Here is a 12,402-nt window from a genome sequence, read left to right on the forward strand (position 1 = left end):
ATCCATCACCTTGGCATTCTATAATATCACCAGTTGTCCTGACAGGCAGGGCACCAAACTCTCTTCAATAGTCCTCTCCTGCAGAGGAAATCTGGAAGACGTGTCATTTGGGAGTAAGTAAAATAAGGGAGGATATTTACTGACCCCTTGCGCCACCCCAGCATAATTTTGTTTTGATGCTAAGGAGGCCCCCACTGTGCACCATATTGACAAAGTGGTGCAACGCATGCAATGCTCCACTTTGCACCCCGTGTGCTACATTATACCTGTGCCATATATGCACGGGGTTATTCCCACGCAGGGAGGCCCAAAAAAATGGTGCAATGAAGTTTACAAGATTTCACTGTGCCATTTTTTCAGTCATTTTTAACACCTGCTCAGTGCAGGCATTTAAGTGACACTACCATAATAACCTATGGGCTCCCCTGTGCTTTGCTAGACTAGCGCTATAATTCATGGCGCTAATCCTGCATAGCGCCACTATAGTGTCATAAATTATGATGCTGTTGTGCTAACGTGTGCCATGGAGCACTGTATAGTAAATACACCACTACCATGGTGACGGTAGGGGGTGCTCAGGGCTACACAAGAAAAGTGGTGCATCAGACCTGATGCGCCACTTTCTTGTAAGTATGCCCCAAAATGTCTTGGGAAGCTTCAGCATTGTGGTTAGCCAGATGAGGTGAACATCATTTAATGTGTGAAATGACTGGAATCAGGAAGGGTTGGCGAGAGAGTTTGTTTCCTCTTTCTGTGAAGCTTTTGAAATTTCTTGCCATGTATTGAGCTTCCATAAGATGAGGTAAGGCAGCAGCTTGAGGGTGACTATCTTTATCATTGCATTGGGAATGCTCTTGTCAGAGTTCTGTAAAATCCACCACATTCGTTCTTTTTGTTTAGTGTATAGTGATCACAGGCTAGAGGCTTAATTGTTGGCACAGTGATTGTAGCAGGCACTAGATTAGCAGAAGGTGTGGCTGCTGTTATGAGATGGTAATGGCCATACCTATGTATCCTCTAGGAAACAGCTGGAACACGGTCTCGTTCAACAGAGGAGCCAGTCTGATCTTCCCAACCTTCAATCCCGGCTCAAGCTTGGACATCTCGTTCTACTTCAAGACCACATCTTCATCTGGGGTCTTCCTGGAAAACACAGCCTACAGAGAATGGCACTACATGCGCAGGAACTACATCCGGATAGAACTCAACAGTAAGTCTTTGGAACTCTACTGTCAAATGAACAAATGGATGTTTGGGGAGCTTACGCAGGGGAGAGACTAGTCATGCATGTTCTCTGCAAAACATACAACACTAAAATGCACAACCAGCCCTACAGTAGCTGTCACTGCCATTAGTAATCTCAGATGACACACAAACTGCTGCTCTTCCCTCCACCACCTTTTGATGAATTAATCCCCTTACTGCTCTGGCTGATGGTCACACACAATCTGAATAGAATTTTGTTTTAAATCCAAGTATTAAAGACACTCTGCATTCTCAAACTTAAGATCCCTTTCCGGATACATTCATGCAGCATTGCAGTTCATATGCATTTCATTCTTATATGTAAGGAGTTCATAAACCTCTATATTGTTTCATATGTTTGCCAAGATGTAGCTAAGAGATCAGGGAAGAAAACATGCCAGTGGAAACATGCTCTCCCACAGATGACAGAATGTGAATTGCCAATAAGCAAGCATTAATTGACACTGATTGGCATTCTATGTCAGGCATTGGTATTCTCTACCAGGCATCGCATTTCTGTGCTAGCAACACCATTCAGTGTTATAATCTGCGTGCAGAACTCACACATCCGCACATAAAGGTAGACACGCAAAGGACACACAGAACAATGGCACACCTGAAAGACGTACACCGACAGGGATACACATGCATGCACACACAGACACACATAGACACACATGCAAACACTCACACATTCAGTTACTTCTCCTTTTTCTACTTACCTGAGTTTTCAGCATATAATACAATACAATACCATACAATACATTTCTAAAGCGCGCTGCTACCTAAAAAAGGTGTCCCAGCACCAGCGGAAAGAAATGTCACATTGTCAAGTCCATGGACAAGGAGTAGGACTTCTTTGGAACTGAATCAAAAGATCCTTTTCTGAAAGCCATTTCAGAAGAACAACTTCTCAGGGCTAAAAGAAATGCATTCCAAAGTCTGTCTGTCAGATAGACAAAGGAACAACCTCCTTCTCTGGACTTACATATCCAAGGAGTTTGGAACAGTCTGAGGTTGTTAGAACGCAGGGAATGAACCTGCAAAGACAACTTGAACCGCCACCTAACATAAAGAGGTCCCTATTGGTTGAAAATTCTGAAAGCAAAGATGAGGGCCTTGAACGGGATCCTATGGTTGAGTGGGAGCCAATGAAGCTGTTGAAGATGGCTTGATATTAAAACCAAAGGAGACATTTTAAGGATCAAGCAGGCTGCCGCATTTTGAATGGTTTGCAGACGCTGGATCAGAAACCTTGGAAGATTGAGGTACAAACTGTTAGAATAGTCTAGGTTAGAAGTAATCAAAGCATGCACAATCGTTTTTGATGCCCCACAGGAATTAGATATAGCATAGGTCACAAGGATCTCAATATCAAAAACCAGGAGCTGGACAATGCTATAAGCTGCATAGGTCTATCTTTTCCTGGCTCTGAGTCCCAGAGCCATCCGGGCCTCTTTTGCAGGGCTTACGGATAGGGAGTGGGACATGTTTTGGTTATCACCATCTGTGCCAGTGTGGTTACCCTCTGTGTCAGTAACAGTTTTGGTTATCTGTCTGTGTCAATAACTGGTCATCTAGGCAGCACTAATGCCAGTGCCTATATCCAGGGCCCATGGGCAGACCAACAGACAAGACTGCTTTCAGAAGGTGACAGTAGAATGCAGGAAAGAGACAGGAACAAGTGCAGCCGAGTAGGGGTCATTTTTAATATTAACTAATGGATACATGTACAAATCAAGAAAAAAAACATAATTATTCGTACAAATCAACTCACAAATGCCCATAGTAACCCAACTACAGGGAACTGTTCTGTCTCTCTGATTTCATTTATTTCTACAGTTGGTTTGTGAAAATCATATGCATGGATGGAAAATAGTTTGTATCTCTACACCTGTTGGTTGGCCATGTCAAACATTTCCACAACAGACTGAGGCAAAGTGAAATTTCAATACTGCCCTGCCCTAGATAACATTTACAACAGAAAGTGAGAGATTATTTTATATATATATATATATATATATTTATCTATGTAACTCTTGTATCAGAAAACTAATTGAAAACCTTTTAATGCAAGGTTTACGTCAAATTGCAACACCATCTAATAAAGTGACCACGCTGTAGGATGACTCATGGGTGAATGATCAGAGAGGAAATAGCCTTTTGGTGTAGAGCAGATGCATCCTTTCTGCTAAAATTCTGTCTTTTTCCTGACTTATTTTCGATAATAAAATGGGCTAAATAGAATTTTTAACTCATCTTTGCCAAGTAAATGCTTTGCCTGTTTCTTCCTGGGAGCTAAAATGTCAGTGGTTAGAACCACAGGCTGCTCTGAATGATATTGTGTTTTATTTCTTTTTCAGCGACAACTGACCTTGTTTTCATTTACGACATTGGGAAGAGAGATGAAAATGTAACTGTGAGATACCCCTTCCCTCTTAATGACGACGAATGGCATCAGGTGAAGGCTGAAATGAACGTGAAGCTGACAAGGCTGAAGGTGGACAAATTGCCTTGGGTTCTGAAGCTGACCCCATACCAAAGCTACATCAACCTGACCTTCGACCAACCCCTTTATGTGGGTAAGCCACCACCACCCCCCTCCAGCCTGCAGAGCCCCCTTGGCAGCGTAGGCAAAAATGGAAGTGAACAGACGTAACTTCCTCTAGGGCAGTGGTTCAGAACCTGTAGTCCGGGGACCCCTGGGGGTCTGTGAAGCCTCCTCAGGGGGTCCGTGACCGCTTGGAAAATGTAATAATTTTAACAGATTAGGTGCCCAGCTTTCAGTAATGATTCAGTGATGGGGGTCCCTGGATTCCAATAATGATTCAGTGGGGTCCCCGGGTTCCAGTATTGATAAACTGGGGGACCATAGAAGTCAAAAGGATGGGAATCCCCTGGTCTAGGGAACTGTTTGTATTAGCACCTACGATTATTCTGACACTCACTCCTGTTACTACAAAATACACTTAATTTCAACATCATGGCTGTATAACAAATAACAATTATATGTAGCAGTCTATGCAGTACTGCCATGTGCACGTACTTGACTGTTTGCTTTGCTGTTTCATAGCATTCTATAGCACTTAAAAAAGAAAGTTTAATCAACGATGTACTGCTATTAGTATTTTGGAGTGACAACATAATATGACAACAAAAATATAATTGGTAGGGAGAGTTTTGAGGTATGGTTAAACGGATATTCAAAAAGATAATGATTAGGGTGTCTGCATTTTTTAGACCTATATCAAGTCTGTCTTTTTTAGGCCTATATTACTGAGATATGTTAACAGGGGTCAGTTACTTGCCTTTCAACAGGCCTTCTTCAGGACCCGGATTAGTACAATAAAACAATACATGAGTTGCATTTTTCTCTGTACTATTTTTCACGCCTATATAATTTTTACTTTATAGATAATCAAATTACCTTGCAGTCTTTATTAGATTGCCTAAACTACAGAACATTGTTGCTTGTGTAAATCTCTTTATGACCAATAGATGATGGTTCAGCCCAGCTTTGGTTGCCGCCAACTCAAAACGTTTTGGAATAATCACATTTGATAAACAACAGATTAGCAGGTAGTGAGTGAAAGCTGAATGATTAGGCATGAGCACGAAAGGGGCCTGAATTTGTCTTCGTAGCAAAGGATTGTTATAAATGCCTCCTTGGAAATGTGGACAATATTCCCAGCCAGGGGCGTTAGTGTGTCAATAGATGTGCTTCATTAAGAGATTCAGAGGCACATAAGTAGGCAAGCAGCTGTACTGGGATTGGGTAGGACTTCTGCTGCAGGTGTGAAGTGAATACGCTGCACACATAGCCTCTATTCTCTATATTAAAACATTCAGGCCCATATCTGTACTTTTTTTAGCGCCGCATTTGCGCCGCTTTTTTGACTCAAAAACGGCGCAAAGTTACAAAATACAATTGTATTTTGCAAGTTTGCGCTGTTTTTGCATCAAAAAATGATGCAAATATGGGCTTAATGAGTAACATTGGGCAATTCAGAACAAGGCATACCAATAATTACGGGCACTAATGAAAACGGGTTGACTCCATACAGCTGAAAACTGGAACAAAATGTGGTCAGGCAACAAATTGGTGGAGAAGTGTGGCTCAATGGTTAGAGCGGCAGACCCTGATGCAGAATCTGGCCCGGGACCAGGGTTCAATTCCCTCCTTGGCGGGTCTTGAGCTCAATTTCCTCGGACCTGATATCGCATCGGTGCCTAATCTAATTCATGGGTCCCACTCTGTAACTCTGAGCAATAGCTTGCTTAATCTCCACAACGGCCCCAACAGCGCTGGGATGCCTGGCTTCACCTTGGAGGTTGCCCGGGAGTGGGCACCTTACTGGGAAAAGCCAGGAGGGGTTCCACAGCGGTATGCGTACAGCGCCTTGAGACCCTAACGGGTGAGTAGTGCGCTATACAAGTACGAAGTTTTAACAAATCCAAACTACTTTCAGCGCCACCGTAATTTTAAACTTAAAGCAAGTCCTTTGGTCAGTCCTGCACCCAGAAGAGCACTCTTGAGCAGAAGGTTAGGCATTTTGGCTGTAAACAGAGATAGATGATAAAAGGTAGGGGTCCTTGATGATGGTGGTTGGCAGAGCAGTAGAGCGGTGGAGCTTAGGCCCCTGCAGAAAGCAGATGGAAGACCAGGGTTGCACTGTGTTTGCACATAAGGCAACCTGAACCAGCACCAAGTGGGCTTCTGGAAAAGAGGCTCTGGGAACTACATTTGCTGATGGGGAGCAAAAGATGTGACATGACCACTGGCTATAAAAATGAAGTGGCCCCTCCAAATATCCCAGTTCCAATAGCAATAGTTGAACTTAAAGCTGCCTTATCTATGTGACGGGCATTCAGGGTACTGGCCAGAAGTGCCCGTAGGCGTTGAAGCAGGTAAGTGTAGTTTACGGTTATTGTGTTACTCCACAGCTTACATGAATGAGTCTAGATAGAATGTATCCCAGTGTGACATGTTGTAGATTTCAATGCCTTTAGCTAGCATATCTCCTGGTTTCAGAGAGGAGCGACAGAAAACATAGGGAGGCACGATTTTATGTTTCAAGTCAAGACTAGTTAACAGCTCTTATAAGAAACCAATTTTAAAGTTTCATTTAATTTATTTCCTTTAGCGCCTTGTTTCCTGTGTTTCTCTGTTGATGAACGCTGACAATTAAGTCACTCTGTGCTCCTAGGTTTTTAAAAAAGTTTTGACGCTCTGGCCACATATTCTTGCTCTCTTCTTCCAACATACCTTTTTAGGAGTCTCAAGGGGCAAATGAAGCAACACTTCAAATCAATTAACAGTGCAACCTATTTAGTCACGCATTAAATCCGGGAGACAGAGGGTAAAGTTCAAAGGTTTATTACAAATTATGGGGCAAACTTATGTAAATGAATCTCAAAAACATACTATATAAGTACAGAATCACTGAAGGAGAATTAAAGCTTCAAAATGAGATTAAATTGTACAAGCATAAGGCATACAAGATTTTCAGTTGCAGCAATACAAAAGATGAGAAACAAAATCTGATGGTATGTATATAAATTGCAACCGTCTTGACTAATGATTGAAAAAACAAAGTTAATCTAAATTCCCTAAGCTAAGCTATTGGAAATCATAATTATCTCTCAAGAAATATAACAAATAATGGAAATATAGTAAACTGTCAGCATAGCAGAAACCTCAGTACACGTTCTGATAGAAAGGTGTTGGGTAGCATAACACCACACAAAGGAATAAAAAGTAGAGAGGTCTGTACCCCTCCAAGTCTCAGGAGAATCTGTCCTTGTCAAGGGCTAAAGAGAATCTGCTCTCATATAACTAGGTGAATACAAACTAAGCCTAGAAAACCTTTGAGAAATCCACATCATCATCACCAGTAGTTTTCCATCTTCCTTGCACGGTTGAAATTGGCAGCTCCTATCAAATTCTCATCACACAAATCGAACATCAGGACAACCTTGAGTGTGTCTTGGAGTCTCGTTCACAAACAAGAGTCTTTATTTCTTAGTTTCTTAGTGCTCCTTTGTCCTTGCCAAAGTATCCTCTCTTACCCCAGTATCTCAGATACACAATATGCCTTTCATTAACTGTAGACTCATAAGAATGCACCTGCAAACAAGGAATATTGCAACACAAGCAAAACTCCCATGTTGAAAGTTAAACACATGAAACCAACATTTCAGGAATTTGGTTATGCTAACTTAATATACTTAATATGACATTTCAATGCACATTTGAAATGCATGATTAAATGTGCATCTTCAAATATAATTGTAACATGGATATAAATGAAACACAATCATATGCAAGTTCATCATAATACCACAATCGGGGTACATGAATATAAATGTGTCTAAGTATTACAGTCCAGCATGTTAAGATCAACATTGAACAGAACACAAGCAACCCAGGACCGGTTTCACCCTTGCTATGGGCTCACCAGCCAGGTATAACTTGGTTCCAGTGACACAGTGTGCAGGGACCCAAAGCTAAGCATACCCGTCCCACTTAGGGTGACACACTAAAGTATAAAAAAGTGATGGATGGAATGCTTCCGTTAATCTCAGCCACTGGTAATTACTGGGGGCCGCATCCCTGTCCATCATTATATTGCACACCATGCCACCCCAGTTTCGACCCAGCTAGATGCAGATCAGTGTTGACTGATAATCAGGGCCTTGGAATGCAAAAGGTTCTTAAAGACAGGGAGGAATCTAAGATGCCAGAGAGAGCAATACAGACGGGTGCACGAGGAAGGCCTTAGAGAGAATGTAGTGTTTTTTGTGCTGATTTCAATCTTTGCTTAACCATGCTCAGATTCAGAAAAGACCTGGAAGTATGTCCGGAAAGTTTGAGAAATCTTAAGGGACTCGGAACAGCGCCATGTGCAGTCTGGGAAGTATATCTGAATCTGTGTGTATAGAGATAGAGGATGAAAGGGTTTTTTGGGGGCAGGGTATCTTTAAAGCAGACAGATCATTTTACTTGTTTTGATATTTCATTGCAGGATCTGCTGAGTATAGGCTGAGGCCCTTTCTGGGCTGCATGAGAGGCCTGAGGATGAACGGTGTGACTTTGGACCTGGAGGGCAAAGCCAACAGCTCAGAAGGGGTGAATGTGAACTGCACGGGTTATTGTCAGAACCCACTCATCCCGTGCCAAAATGGAGGCCGCTGCGTGGAGAGATACAGCCACTACACCTGTGACTGCAACGGCACGGGATTTGAGGGCATGGTGTGTACAAGAGGTAGGCCCCAGATCCATGGTACTCCAACAGTTTTTAATAAACGCACTTTGAGAAAGTCTAACTAGCTAACAGAGTTATTACTAATCATTATTTTGATCATTACAAATGTTTAGATTACAAAGGGTGGCTGGATGGCTGAAGCAACTGGGGTGATTTCTGGTCAGCAGCTTGGGCACATCAAGTTAACCCTACCTCTCTGAGTCTAGTCATGAGATCCCCCCCAGTGACTCCTACCATTAAGAGCCCATCTCTCAGACCCTCAGTCTCCACCCATAAGATGCTACCTTACACTGCAGATCTGGCCTTCAGACCCTGCTTCTTAGAACATCCCTCTTTGAAAGGGGCCTCATACAAAGTTAAGGATCTGGTTCCAGAGTACATAAAAGCATACTCTATCTACAGCAGAAAACCATGTATTTAAACCAGTGGAAAATTGTACACCTCATTGAACACTGGATGCACAGTAGAAAATATACCTACGTCATAACAATGAATCAGTGGGTGATACAGTATGCCATCACCAAAAATGGCAATCTCAAATTTAACTGCAACACAAATTGCGCCAGTTTTAATACTGTGGCACACAGTGTGATACACATCTCTGTGACTGTGCCATATCACAGCATGTGAAAATGTGTGCTCCAGAAAATAAAGTACAGTAATGACTGCTATTGTAATACAAGATTATACCATCATACATCTCAATGTTGCTTAAATATTCCAGGATAATGTCAATAATATGAGGATGTTATTAAAATATTCCAGGGTGATTTTAATAACTTGACGAGGTGACTGCCAGACTGGTTCTGGTGCTGTTCACATATGCTATTGTGCTGCTTACTGTGTGCCAGACGGTCTATTCCGTGATTGCCAAATCAATTTCTTCATTGTTATGTCAGTTACACTTTGCCTCATTTAAGCATGCATTGCTTTGCACATTTTCTGGGTGTTTCCATATTGCCATATCAGGTTAAAAATGCTTTAGTTTAGCAAGCGTTGCAAAGCCACCAAATTACTGATTTTGTTATTATATGCCCAGCCACTTTCATGCCAGATATTACCATTGCATGCCCACATAGACACTTCCATCTAATAAGCCAGGTTCCCATCCTATGCAGCTATTGCCACTGTATGGCATGTAGTTGTGTGGCAGATATTCCCTGTGAGAGAATGGTTCCGACCACCTGATCTGCCCTGATTTTTTGCTTTTGGATCACCTTGTTTTTGATCTATTACTGTGAGGGAGCCTCATAGTTTGGGACTCACCCACAATAAACTCATGGAAAGATGGATTGCACGTGTTTACCGCCAGTTCTGCCTTGTTAAGCAAAGGCTGCGGTGGCGCAGCAAGTGTAGGAGGCCCAAGGCTGGTTACACTTGATCATGTGTACACATGCGTGTGCACCTGTGTGAGGGCTGCACTGGGAGGAATCCTGGCGTGCGCAATCCAAAATCTGCGCTTTGGTAGCCTGGCACAGAAGGGAAAATGCAGAGTGAATGGTGACCTGAAGTAGACCTTATGAGACAGTAGTACACGTGTAATGGATAGTCAGTGTGCTTACTATCCTGATTGTGGTGACTGTCCATTATATGTCAAAGGGAAAGGCTTGCCTACGGCGCAACTCCAATTCTCTAGGGTCCACAGACTCCAGGGTTGTGCCAATGTACCCTGTAACCTGTATGAGAAGAATAAAGCAGGAGGTTACAAAAGCATATTTGTACAGCTTATGGGTCATCCCGGAATGTCAGCTTTCTCTGACTAAGCTGAGGATTAGGGCCAAATGCTGCTCCTACTAGCTGCAGGAGCAGGGCCTTGCATCAATCAGACAGCTGTAATTCCGTGCCAGGAACCTGGCCTGCCCCAGGCCCCTCGGCAAGGAGGGGCTCCTTGGAGGGATTGCTGGGAGAAGCCCTTGCAGGAGTGTCAGGGAGGAGGGTTTGAGCCTCTCCAAGCACATGTGGCAACTGACTCCTAGACAACACTATTTTGTGCTGTCCCAGAAGACTGTGCAGGAAGGTTCAGATGGAGCGGAAAAGTGATGTGGCACTTCAAGAAAGGCCAGTGATGCAGCCCTGCTGGACACTTCCACCTCCACTTAAAAGGTCTTGCACAGGGGAGGGTTCTCTCTCTTAGATGTGCTTCGCTGCAGAACACTGGGACTGAAGAGGGGCATCATGGTCAACTGGAAAGAGGAACCCCCCGTACTGCTCACTGGAGCAGGGACTCTGTCCCTGAAAACCCCCAGATCCAGTGGGGCACACCGCAGGACCAGGTAAGCTGGTCCCATTACTCTGAGGACCAGTTGGGTGAAAGACTATGCTCTGATGCAAGGGACTGCCTAGAGGAGATGAAGGCACCCAAATGAAAGGCTGACGCAGGAAGTCAGTGGGACTGGCTCCCTACTGAGTTGGGAAACTTCTAGGCCAGGAGGCCTAAAGACAATGCCCCAAGTGGCTAAGGCTCACCACCAGGAGCAAAATGAGCCAACGATCATTGAAATTGGCCCATGGGGACCGAGATGTCCCCGAGGTAAGGTACATGACCTTTGACGCCCCATGGAGGACCGGCAGCAAAGCACGTGCAGCTCTGCCACTGATTCCAACGTTGCCTTCTGGGTGGGCCAGAGCATGCCCCCAAATAATAGTGCAACCAGCGAGCGCCGTCGCGTGTCCCCTGCAAAAATGAGGTACTGAGGGAGGGCCGTTGCACTCCCTTGAAGGTGATGGCAGGGGCTCTGGATGCTATCCCGGAGCCCCAGAAAGAAGAAGAACCAAAATTGGGGGATGCCATTGTGACACCTGTGAAGAGGAAGCGAGGGGCTCTGGACCCTATCCCAGGGTCCCACATTGACCCGAAGTCTGGGGATGATATGGTCCCCCCTGCAAAAGTGAAGAGGGTTCCCCGGACCCTATCCCAGGGCTCTGCAGCAAAGCAAAGTCATGGGATGCCGTTGTGCCTCCTGCGAAGAGGAAGAAAGGGGCCCTGGACCTTATCCCAGGGCCCCACAGTGAACTAAAGTCAGGGGTGACATTGCGCCCCCTGCATACGTGAAGAGGGGGACCCTGATGGGCAGAGAAGGAGGGAGAGTGCTGCAGCACCCCACGCATTTGCCCGCAGGAGCAGGCAGACTTCAAACGAAGAGCCGGTTCCTGACGCAGCATGTAAAGGTGCTGGCCGGGCAGGAAGCAGCGAGAGCATCCGGGGGTGGTTGTTCTCTAATGCTGGTGAAGGCCACACGGTGTCCGGGTGAGACCGGCACCCCAATGAAAAGAAACAGCATGGCATGAGGCCGCGAGAAAGCAATATCAGAGCAGCTCTCACCGGCACACCGGATGAGAGTCTGCTCAAATATGCACGCTCCAACAGGAGCGCCCCATAATGCCTTGCGAAGCAGATCACAGAAAGGCCCAAAAAGAGCTTGTTTCTGACACAATGGTGAACCCAGGAGAACGGGGTCACTACTAAATTGATGCCAAAGTGCGGGGAGGAGCTCTAGGAGAAGCGCAGCCTCCCCCCAGGAAAGTTCCAAATGTCCCCACTCTCAGTTTCAGGGAACTTGAAAGGATCACCACTCAAGGGTACCAGTGTTTTTTCAACATCAGTCCTAGCTGGTACTTGTGTTCAAGGTGGTGGAACTGCGCCCTCTAGGTGTGAAGGTCATGGCTGCAGTTCCTGTGGCCTGAATGGTCATAATCAAAGATTGTTACAATGGTGAAGACCCTCTAGTGGTGAAAGGCTTTAATTACATGTGTCGTTACAAAAATGGAGTGCTTTGGGGACTTTGGTTAAGGTGTGGCACATTGTGCTTAATGTGCTTACAAATGTATGGCGGCAGCGTTGTGGCCAGTGATATGATGTGTGGGGCCATATAAATAGGCACCCTCTAGGGGT

The 12,402-nt window shown here is 44.6% G+C and overlaps 1 protein-coding gene across 1 annotated transcript in view; it reads left to right on the forward strand.

The window, feature by feature from the left end:
• CNTNAP1 (contactin associated protein 1) overlaps window positions 1–12,402 on the forward strand; it is a 234,832-nt gene that overhangs the window by 167,955 nt on the left and 54,475 nt on the right. The window contains exons 16-18 of the mRNA XM_069242019.1: window positions 1,022–1,210; window positions 3,609–3,827; window positions 8,271–8,510. Coding sequence (XP_069098120.1) covers window positions 1,022–1,210; window positions 3,609–3,827; window positions 8,271–8,510 — 648 coding nt within the window. The remainder of the gene's footprint in view (window positions 1–1,021; window positions 1,211–3,608; window positions 3,828–8,270; window positions 8,511–12,402) is intronic.

This window comes from Pleurodeles waltl, chromosome 6 (assembly GCF_031143425.1).
Source record: "Pleurodeles waltl isolate 20211129_DDA chromosome 6, aPleWal1.hap1.20221129, whole genome shotgun sequence".
In the NCBI taxonomy this organism is placed as follows: domain Eukaryota; kingdom Metazoa; phylum Chordata; class Amphibia; order Caudata; family Salamandridae; genus Pleurodeles; species Pleurodeles waltl.